This window comes from Nothobranchius furzeri, chromosome 4, assembly GCF_043380555.1.
Source record: "Nothobranchius furzeri strain GRZ-AD chromosome 4, NfurGRZ-RIMD1, whole genome shotgun sequence".
NCBI lineage: Eukaryota > Metazoa > Chordata > Actinopteri > Cyprinodontiformes > Nothobranchiidae > Nothobranchius > Nothobranchius furzeri.
This window is the reverse complement of record NC_091744.1, coordinates 82943819-82955610: the sequence shown is the minus strand read 5'-3', so window position 1 is coordinate 82955610 and position 11792 is coordinate 82943819. Positions and strand designations below refer to the sequence as shown.

Sequence of the window (11792 nt, the reverse complement as noted above, 5' to 3'; positions counted from 1 at the left end):
CAAATAATATATAGTACGTATTGTAATTAACAATGTAAATAAGCAAAATTACTTCTCATTATTTTATAATTTCATGATGTGAACAAATTTCTATCTATTTTCATTAGCCCAAAAGCTTTTATTTTCAGCATTTTTCGGTTACCTATGGAGCTTTTCTTCTCTACAAATATAACTAAACTCAATTAAAAGTCACAATGAAATGTAAAATGCTATCAATCCTTCTGAAACTACCCCTCCTTCCTTTATTTGAACGCTTTCATCAGCTGACGTCTCCACTTCCAATATGGCGGATCTGCTGACGCATCACTGCTTCCGTTTGAGCCCTCTTAGCTAGAGACTGCAGTTTCATATTTCGCCACTAACGGAGGTGGCGCTGCAGCGCTCTGCTCGGTTCTTTTTCGCTTTCTTTTTCAGCTTTCTCAACAACAAACCGAAAGCGCATCCAAAAGCGCAAAAACAGCCTGGAAAATGTTAATAAACCCGATTTTTGTTTAGTTACAGTTTGACGTTAGAGGCTAAATGATGCTGAACGTTTACGTTTGATGAGAGAAGAAAGCCGAGGAGCGGACGGTGAGTTATCCAACTTGAACAGCTGTTTAACGGAACATAACTCCTAAATGAGACTTTTGTTTGCTGGGATTCGGTCAGAAGGCTCTGTTTTAGGCTCTAAAATAAAAAAGAAGAGCTGTAAACGTCTCGGTATTGAGATATATCACAGAGCAGATCATCTGTGCTGATGCTGGTGTGAAAACTACGCTGAAAGATTCTGATCAGCTGTTCTGCTTTCAGAGCCTCCTTCACAGTTTGACACATTTTAATTTGTTATATTATGAAATATTGTATTTTGGCTAAAATCACGTGAAATAAAACATTTTTCTCTTTAAATTGTCGTGACAACATGTCATAAAACCCCCAAAAACATCAGATGCTGCAACATCTTGAGCTCTACCCTCTCACAGGTAATGTGATGACCCCCCCCCCCCCCCCCCCCCCCGGTTTATCTACAGATGGACGTTTGAAGCCATCCCTTAATGTCTGCGATGGAGGACACCCCGACTTTAAAGCCCAGGCACATCCAGAATCAGAACGTGGTCCATCGTCTGGAGAAGCGGCGGATCTGCTCCGGTCGACCCGGATCTCACTGGTACCGAGTCCGCTGCTTTCACCAGAACCTATTCCCTAACTTCACCGTGGTCAACGTTGAGAAGCCACCGTGTTTCCTCAGGAAGTTCTCACCAGACGGGCGCTACTTCATCGCCTTCTCGTCTGACCAGACGTCCCTAGAGGTTTCATTCTCACACCATCACGAAACACATTTTTGTCTCATCATTGACAGATTCCCTTTGTTTATTAAGTTTACCTGAAACCAGAACCCAAGTAAGAGCATCTAAATGCTTCTGTAGATCTATGAATACCAAGGCTGCCAGGCTGCTCAGGACCTTCTCAGAGGTCAAGAAGGAGAAACACTTTCAACCGCCAACGACCAGCGCTCCCTCAACATCCGAGGCCGCTTGTTTGAGCGCTTCTTCTCGTTACTTCATGTCACTAATGTGGCCTCAAATGGAGAACACCTGAACCGGGAGTGTAGCCTGTTTACAGACGACTGCCGCTACGTCATCGTCGGGTCGGCGGTTTACGTCCCTGAAGAACCACAACCGTACTTCTTTGAGGTAAGATTCCTAGTTTCTTATTGGTGGAAATCTGTTCGCCTGCTTCTCGTTCCCACGTTTGTTCTCCCACCAGGTGTATCGCAACAACGAATCAGTGACCCCCAACCCTCGGTCTCCTCTAGAGGACTACTCTCTGCACATCATCGACCTCCACACCGGCAGGCTGTGTGACACCAGATCTTTTAAATGTGACAAAATCATCTTGTCTCACAACCAGGGGCTCTACCTGTACAGGAACATCCTGGCTGTGCTGTCGGTGCAGCAGCAGACCATCCACGTGTTCCAGGTGAGCTCACCTCCACCATGCACTCTGTAGTGGAGGTTGTTGTCATGTGAGAAGATAAAAGCTGCGCTTCTGCCGGTCTTTGTTCGGTGAACCCTACTCCTTCGTTCAACGACAGCATTCGCAGCCTGAAGCGCCAATGCAGAAAAGTTGAGCGTTTGTGGAGGAAAACCCATCTCCACGTCCATCTGCTGCACCTAAAGGATCTTCTGACATCCTTTAACTCTGCAGTCAGAGACGCGAGGGTTGTCTATTTCTCCAACCTGGTGTCCCAGAGCAAAGGGAACCCCAAGGTGCTGTTTAACACCATCAGCAGCATCGTCTCTCCTGCCTCTCCTACAGCCTCCATCCACTCTGTTACAGACTGTGAGAACTTTCTGTCTTTCTTTGTGGACAAAGTCAATAAGGTTAGATCTAGCATCTCTCCTTCAGCCTTATCGCCGCCTCTCCCGACTCAACCAGGCCCATCATCCTAGATGGCTTTGCTCCTGTTTCTTTGCCTGAGTTAACCAAACTAGTTATCTCTATGAAGACCTCTGCATGCCCCCTCCACATCTTACCCTCATCTTTGTTTAAAAGTGCTTTTCAGTCCATCGGTCCCAGCGTGCTCTCTATAATTAATGCTTCTCTGGTCTCTGGTCAGGTCCCTGCTTACTTTAAGAACGCTGTAATCCACCCGTTTCTTAAAAAACCGAGTCTCGACCCCTCTCTCCATAGCAGCTTCAGACCCATCTCTAAACTTCTGTTCATCTCCAAGATCTTGGAAAAGGTTGTGGCTAAACAACTCACAGCTGCTCTTGATGAACATAGCTTCTATGATAGCTTCCAGTCAGGTTTTCGTAGAGCTCATTCTACTGAAACAGTTCTTCTTAGGGTATCTAATGACCTTCTGACTCACAGTGATGCAGGGGACTGTTCTGTTCTGGTCCTGCTGGACCTGACTGCAGCCTTTGACACTGTTGACCATCACCTGCTACTGGAGAGGCTGAGAGACTGGGTCGGCCTATCAGGATCTGCTCTGGAGTGGTTCTCCTCTTATCTTTCTGAGCGCTCCTTTTCTGTGGCCGTCTCCAAGTTTAGGTCCTCCACCACCTCTCTTACCCATGGTGTCCCACAAGGTTCTGTGCTGGGGCCTCTGCTCTTCCTCCTCTATCTGCTTCCTCTTCAGCACATCCTGAGCTCCTTCAACGGAATCTCCTACATCTTTATGCAGATGACATCCAACTGTACATCTCCTTTAAGCCCCATGAGATGTCTAAGCTGCAGCTGTTACACACCTGCTTAGACTCTATCACAACCTGGATGGTGGGAGCTTTCTTCAGCTGAATGAAGATAAGACTGAGATCCTCATCTGTGCCCCAGACAAGCTGGTTCCCAAAGTCAGAGACTCTCTTGGTCAGCTTGCTTCTCACACCAAACCTTCTTTCAGGAATCTTGGCGTGACCTTTGACCCAGCTTTCACCCTGGATTCTCATGTCAGTTCTCTTGTTCGCTCTTCCTTCTTCCATCTCAGGAACGTTGCTAAGCTGAGTCCCATTCTGTCCCGCTCTGAACTTGAGACAGTTCTCCACACCTTCATCTCCTCACGCTTAGACTACTGTAACTCTCTTTTCACGTGTCTGAGCAGAACCTCCCTGAACCGTCTACAGGTGGTTCAGAACGCCTGTGCTCGGCTTCTGACCAAGTCCTCCAAACACACCCACATCACCCCGCTTCTCCTCCAGCTTCACTGGCTGCCAGTCAACTTCAGGGTTCATTTCAAGATCCTGGTTCTGGTCTATAGGGCCTTACATGGACAAGCACCATCTTACATTGGTGATCTTCTTAGTCCCTACACCTCCAGCAGGTCCCTGAGGTCCAGTGATCAAAGCCTACTGGTTGTGCAGCACCAGGCTAAAGGTCAAAGGTGACAGATCATCTGCTGCTGTGGCCCCCAGACTCTGGACCTCTCTCCCCCTGAGCCTGAGATCAGTGGACTCAGTGGTCTCCTTTAAAAAGCAGCTGAAGACTCACCTGTTCAGGCTTTGTCGGGACCTTCACCACCCTCACCTTTTTCTGCTCTTTCTACGGATTTCCCTCCTTCCTATTAATTTTCTTTCTCCCTTTCCTAAAATTTCTTATCACAAATTTTTATTTTTTCTCATTTTAAACATATATTTTTTTATTTAGAAATCTTTTTTATGTTTTAATATTTGTTTTTTGTGAAGCACCTCGTGATTTTCATCTTGAGAGGCCGCTATAGAAAAGATCTTTCTTTTCGCTTCTTCATTAAATTACCAGCCTGATCTTAATAAATCAATTCCTCGTTTCCTTTTCCTGCCACTTCTCCCAGGTGACTCCAGATGGAACGTTTCTGGACGTAAGGACAATCGGTCGGTTCTGTTACGAGGACGACCTCCTGACCCTCTCAGCTGTTTACACAGAAACTCAGGCTGAAATCCAGCCTGGACTTCCACGTCTCTACACCGACAAAGTCATCAACTCCCTGAAGCACAGGCTGCTGGTGTACCTGTGGAGGAGAGTCGAGCAGGACGGCAGCGCCACGGCAAAAAGGAGGTATTCCAATTATCCATTTGGAATATTTCATGGATATTCAGTCAGGACTCTGGGTAACGTACGCAAGGAAGGTCAGGGAGAAAAAAAGCATCATTTTGTTAGTTATTCCACCGTCTCATCTTATCGGAGAGCTTTATGAGTGAACAACGAGAGCATTGATAGGAAACACTTTGATTTTATTCTGATTTTCATTCACGTCAGGTTTTTCCAGTGTTTTGATCAGCTCAGGAAGCTGAGGATGTGGAAGATGCAGCTGTTGGACGAGCATCACCTCTTCATCAAATACACCAGCGAGGATGTGGTCACGCTCCGAGTCACGGACCCGTCACAGGTTGGAGAACACACACACTCACAGAAAGCTGCATGCTTGCTTAGTATGAGGATTGCTGTATAGTAAATGGTAAATGGTAAATGGCCTGTATTTGATATAGCGCCTTCTAGAGTCCTGGAACCCCCCAAGGCGATTTACAACACAATCAGTCATTCACCCATTCACACACACATTCACACGCTGGTGGGGATGAGCTACAATGTAGCCACAGCTGCCCTGGGGCGCACTGACAGGCGAGGCTGCCGAGCACTGGCGCCACCGGTCCCTCCGACCACCACCAGCAGGCTATGTGGGTTAAGTGTCTTGCCCAAGGACACAACAACAGTGACAGACTGAGCGGGTCTCGAACCTGCGACCTTCCGATTGCGAGGCGAGCACTTAACTCCTGTGCCACCGTCGCCCACTAGTCAGTGACTTGATGCAATTTGCTGGGTTCCTTATATAGGAAACATTATTTCTGATTGGCTTAATGAACTGTGAATTGGAATGTTTATTATGTGAAGTGCCTTGAGACGACTCTTGTCGTGATTTGGCGCTTTATAAATAAAATTGAATTTAATTTAATTATTTATAAAGCCCCTTCTGCGACCAATGCAGATGCCCAAGGTGCTGAACACAACACGATGTAACGGAATCAAAGTGATGTAACTAACCAAAGTTGTATTTTAATACAGTGTTAGTAGTTCACTTTTTATAAACAGAAGAATAGGCTTTTTTTTATCATCAGGGAGTTTAATTAAACACTCTGTATTGACTTTGAGACAATAAAAGAGAGAGATGGGATCGTTTGAGAATCTTTAATTTCTGAATTATAAATTCTAAACAATCTACCAGGACTACTCTGTGATGGATGAGAATGGATTCGGATGTTGTGTTGGTGCGTGTGTGTGTGTGTGTGTGAGTGCGTGTGTCTGGTTCAGATTCTCTAGGATGACGTAATCGAATCTGGTCGTCTTTGTTATGACTAGGTATCACGAGGCTTATAAAGTGATGACATGAGCCGCTATTTTGCCGTGTACGTACCCAGTGGGGTCTCCCAAGTAGATCAGGAATTGCCAGGTCTGGAAACCTCGGATGTACGGTGGAGCTGTCGGTGCAGCGATCACAACGTTTCAAAGCCCGTCTGGAGGGTTGACCCCGGTACCGTTCAGCGGCGTCAGCAGGTGCTCTTATTTTGAAAGGACGTCATCTGGTTGTTAAACGACGAAAATCTCCCGTTTCACAGTTCTTAGTTTAAAGAAAATGCATCCGGCCAGGCTGCGCTTGTCTTTAGGATGATGGTGAACAGAACTGAAGTCAAGATGGAACAGACTTAAAATGGCGTTGCCTTGTTTTATATCTCTGAATTGTTGATAAGTTTCAGTAAAGTAGATTGGACACTTGAAGTCAACACCAGATTCTCCTGCGGCAGCCGAAAGCTCTGATTGGTTGGAACAATGTGTCATGCATTTCTATGGAGATGAGGATCAGTATGTCTGCACCGTAGTCCTGGTTTCATTAAACATAATTCATGACATATTTATTTCACAGATCATTCACTTGATTATTGTTGATCAACATCTGTTTTGCTTAATAATTTTAATCACAAATAAAGTACTTTGATTAGGTAAAGCTTCTTCTTCTCCTTCGGACTCTTCTCCTGGAATGTAAACAGTCTGAGGAACAACCCGACCTTGGTTTTTCTACACGGTGTTATTGTGCCCAGGGGCCAGCTGTATGGAGTTGAAAACCATGAACTTCATAACCTTACAACGATAAAAACATAAAACCATCAGAATAAAATATAACAATCGTGAAACCAACATAAAATCAATTAAAAGAGGAGAGTAAAAGCAAAAAATAAAATCCTGAAAAAGATTAAGAGGCCGGGGCATTGAAACCAGGTAAAATTTGCTAATCCTGGAATGCCTTGACAAAAAAATGGGTCTTAAGGCGAGTCTTAAAAAACCCCAATGAGGGCGACTGACGCACCACCAAAGGCAACTGGTTCCAAAGTGCAGGTGCCAACACCGAGAACACACGGTCCCCCATGACCTGCACTTAGTGCGTGGAACGATCAACAGCTCCCTGCCGGCTGAGCGAAGGGCCCACGAGGGCATGCCTATGCAAAAGGTTGCCACGGTATGCTGGAGCAGCTCCTTGTAAGGCCCTGTATGCCGGTACCAAGACCTTGAATTTTGCCCTGTGTTGCACAGGCAGCCAATGAAGGGATGCCAACACGGGGGTGATATGCTCCCTGCGCCTAGTGCCTGTCACGAACCTTCACCATTCATTTTTGTGACTCCACCATGCCTAACCCATACCCCAACCCTAAACATGACCGAACGCTGATCTATTCTTAACCCTAACCATAACTAAAACTTAATCCACACCAGACCTCTAACTGGTATAGTAAGCTTCTAAAAAAAGGGAGGACCAAAAAAATGTCCTCACTTTGTAGGGAAAATGGTCAAAATGGTCCTCAGTATGTAGTATGTACAAGAACACACACACACACACACATACAAAGGGGGGACACAGACCCACAAACATGCATACAGAGACCCTGACACACACACACACACGCATGCACACACAAAGGGGGGGGGACACAGACCCACAAACATGCATATGGAGACCCTGACACACACACACACACACACACACACACACACACACACACATACAAAGGGGGGACACAGACCCACAAACATGCATATGGAGACCCTGACACACACACACACACACACACACACACACACACACACACACACACACACATACAAAGGGGGGACACAGACCCACAAACATGCATATGGAGACCCTGACACACACACACACACACACACACACACACACACACACATACAAAGGGGGGACACAGACCCACAAACATGCATATGGAGACCCTGACACACACACACACACACACACACACACACACACACACACACACACACACACATACAAAGGGGGGACACAGACCCACAAACATGCATATGGAGACCCTGACACACACACACACACACACACACACACACACACACACACATACAAAGGGGGGACACAGACCCACAAACATGCATACGGAGACCCTGACACACACACACACACACACACACACACACACACACACACACACACACACACACACACACAAAGGGGGGGGACACAGACCCACAAACATGCATATGGAGACCCTGACACACACACACACACACACACACACACACACACACAAAGGGGGGACACAGACCCACAAACATGCATACGGGGACCCTGACACACACACACACACGCACGCACGCACGCACGCACACACACACACACACACACACACACACACACACACACACACACACACACATTCCTCCCAGTCAGCTCTCTTGTGGAGCTTCCCTGGTTTCCACCGTCTGGCTTTTTGTTTTTCAGACACATCATGTCTGTTTTACTTTTATCCTGAAAACAGACAGGATATTATTATGCAGGTTGTATTTTTGCACATAATTTTTCTTTTTAAAGAAGAAAATTCCTACAAGTTGGGAAATCCGTTATTTCCTTTTGAATCAAACTTTTGAACCTCTGCTCCTCCCTCAGCCCTCGTTCTTCGTTGTGTACAACATGGTGTCCACGGAGGTGCTGGCCGTTTTTGAGAACACCTCCGACCAGCTGCTGGAGCTGTTTGAGAACTTCTGCGACCTTCTCCGGAACGCCACGCTCCACAGCCAGGCGGTCCAATTCCCGTGCTCCGCTTCATCCAACAACTACGCGAGACAGGTCCAAAGAAGGTAACCTGTTACAGCTCGTTTGTAAGAAGCCAGCAGTTTGCAGCTCAACACTTAAAGCGGACTCAAAGCCTCTGAGCAGCGGGAAGCGCCCGGAGGAGTTTTATTCTGGATGCTGAAGAGACGCCATGATGTTCAATGTGGCTAAGAGAGCTCTGATTGAATTTGGTGGTTCGACTCACCCGTTTGGGTGTGGAAGGGGAGAGAGTGGTTTGAACAAGGACGAGTGTAGAATTGGATTTTAGAGGGGCGAAAATTGATGTCAGAGAGGAAGAGAGAAGGTATTGAAAGCTGATGAGCAGGTTCGCCATGTTGGATCTGCATCAGTGAGTTCAGGAGGTTTTAGTCCAGCTGAAGGAGGACATCAAGAATTAAGACTGGAGATCTTCGTCGTCGTCGTCGTCTTCCTCCGCTTATCCGGGTCCGGGTCGCGGGGGCAGCATCCCATCTAGGGAGCTCCAGGCCGTCCTCTCCCCGGCCACCTCCACCAGCTCCTCCGGCAGGACCCCAAGGTGTTCCCGGACCAGATTGGAGATGTAACCTCTCCAACGTGTCCTCGGTCGACCCGGGGGCCTCCTGCCGGCAGGACATGCCCAAAACACCTCCCCAGGGAGGCGTCCAGGAGGCATCCTGACCAGATGCCCAAACCACCTCAACTGGCTCCTTTCGATCCGGAGGAGCAGCGGTTCTACTCCGAGTCCCTCCCGAATGTCCGAGCTCCTCACCCTATCTCTAAGGCTGAGCCCGGCCACCCTACGGAGGAAACTCATTTCGGCCGCTTGTATCCGTGATCTCGTTCTTTCGGTCATTACCCAAAGCTCATGACCATAGGTGAGGATTGGGACGTAGATCGACCGGTAAATCGAGAGCCTGGCTTTCTGGCTCAGCTCCCTCTTCACCACGACAGATCGGCTCAGCGTCCGCATCACTGCAGACGCCGAACCAATCCGCCTGTCGATCTCCCGATCCCTCCCACCCTCACTCGTGAACAAGACCCCGAGATACTTAAACTCCTCCACTTGAGGTAGGACCTCTCCCCCGACCCGGAATTGGCGACTGGAGATCTTATGGTATGAAAATTTGTGAGAAGACATCAAAAAACAGGTTTGAAAAAATGAAAAAGACGCAAAGAGAGAAAGTGAGGCAACTGAGTGCTGGAGGAGTCGCTCTGGGAAAAATCTAAATGTATGAAAAGAAAAAAAAAACACTTTGGTTAAAATTAGAATGAATATCCGGGTGTTAGGTGGACCTTCATCCTCGTGAGTTTAGTCTGTGTGAATGTAAATTATGATCAATGACACAAAATATAGAAAAACACGATGACACATCAAGATGTCTTTTCTTGTTACATCATCCGGAACACCAATCTTTAATTAGCACGCAGCTAATTAGCCTAGCAAAGCAGACTTTACAAGTTCACTTCATCTGTGCTCTGAAGCTTTCTGCTGATGCAGCGTTTTGATGCCTCAGGTTTAAGGACACCATAGTGAACGCCAAATATGGCGGCCACACAGAAGCGGTGCGCCGCCTGCTGGGACAGCTACCCATCAGCGCCCAGTCATACAGCAGCAGCCCCTACCTCGACCTGTCGCTCTTCAGCTACGACGACAAGTGGGTGTCAGCGATGGAGAGACCCAAGACCTGCGGAGACCATCCCATCAGGTAATCCGCCCGACCGCGTCAGACCGGTCATGTGACTTCACATTTCACTTCCTGTTCAGCTGCTCTGCTGAGAAGGTGTGATGGGGGGGGGTCAGAGGACAGTTTGATGGATGGATGAGGATCGTCCCGTTCTCAATGACTGGATGAGGTTTTTCCGGGATTATTTCAGAGTCGATGGCAAATATTCATTTTTTGACAAAACAATTAGTTTATTGGTTGCCTTCAGTGTGTGAAGAGCAACAAATGCTGCAGAGAAACATCTGCTGCTGCATTAACTCAGGGATTCATGTTGAAGCTAAGTCCTTCTCATCGCAGCATCAGATGCATTTCGGGTAAAAATGGATGAAAGATGGCTTCGACCGTGATGTTTGGGTCTGATGAAGCTGCCCTCCTTCCTCCATCAGGTTTTACGCTCGTGACTCGGGTCTGCTGAAGTTTAAGATCCAGGCGGGTCTGTTGGGCCGGCCCGTGAACCACGCCGTGCGCCGCTTGGTCGCCTTCACCTTCCACCCCTTCGAACCGTTCGCCATCTCTGTCCAGAGAACCAACGCGGAGTACGTGGTCAACTTCCACATGAGGCACGTGTGTGAGTGATGATCAGGAGCACCGCTGCTGCTAGCGAGACAACAAGCGCATCCTTCTGACAGTCACAGAGACCCCCCCCCCCCTTCCTCCTCCATCATGCTGTGGTCACTCCACCTCTGCCCCGCCTCCTCCTCAAGAAGGCAGCAATTCAGTCTTTTTCATTTCCCCTCCCCATTCCCCCTTCCTCTGCAGAACAAAGAGGGAGCCGTAGGGAGGAGAGGATGGGATAAGTGTAAATGGAGATGTGGAGAGAGTGATTGATGTGCCACGGAGGTGGGAGCTGCAGGTTCACGGACCTCTTAGAAGGAGCCAGAGGTGTTTTTCTTTCTCCTGCCATGAACATTCAGGTAGAGGAGGCCGTCCTGTGGCTCCTCGTCCAGCTGCCCAACAAAAGCTCCCTCTTTAATTTTAGGTTTTTACTTTTTTTTTGTTTATTTCCGACTGTAAATATTCTAATCTAATAAAATTCTTGCCATTTTTACCAACATGAATTTATTTCTTAAAGTTTTAGCAGTTAGATCAGATCTTCATCTCATAAAGCCGTCAAACGGCATTGCTTATTGTCTTCTAGGTGTAGCAGGACTGCGAGCGGAAGGTCTCTTTAAACGGACCCTTAGATGGAGGGTTTTTCCTGTAGGAGTGTGTGCACCCTGAGAGTTACGATGATGGACACGGTGCACGTGTCCTCGTATTTAAACCGAGCGCTGATGCCGACAGTCTGTTCTGCAGTGTATAGGTTCATAACACGGCTGTTCTATGCTACATCCATCTGCTCGCCACACCAAAGGCCATCTGCTTGGTTCAAATGTAATATTAATGACGCTCGGATACAAACAAATCTGCAAATATGCAAATACGCAGGAAAAGCAGGCATTTATAAAAACACCGGGGCAAAAGGTGCAGCCGGCGGGGCAGCTGCACCGGCCAACGCTGGGCAGAAA

General features: G+C 47.6%; 1 protein-coding gene across 2 annotated transcripts; it reads left to right on the top strand.

Annotated features, from left to right (window-relative positions):
* Positions 1-402: 402 nt before the first annotated feature.
* Positions 403-10962, top strand: det1 (DET1 partner of COP1 E3 ubiquitin ligase). Of its 2 annotated transcripts, XM_054733379.2 has the most exons (9): positions 403-570; positions 1008-1286; positions 1404-1670; positions 1744-1956; positions 4286-4509; positions 4711-4840; positions 8417-8607; positions 10075-10266; positions 10671-10962. In XM_054733379.2, exons 2-9 carry the CDS (start codon positions 1032-1034, stop codon positions 10858-10860), a joined length of 1662 nt encoding a protein of 553 aa, XP_054589354.1. In that variant the 5' UTR covers positions 403-570; positions 1008-1031; the 3' UTR covers positions 10861-10962. The 2 variants fall into 2 exon arrangements, with proteins under 2 accessions (XP_054589354.1, XP_054589356.1); XM_054733381.2 differs by lacking the exon at positions 1744-1956.
* Positions 10963-11792: the final 830 nt, after the last annotated feature.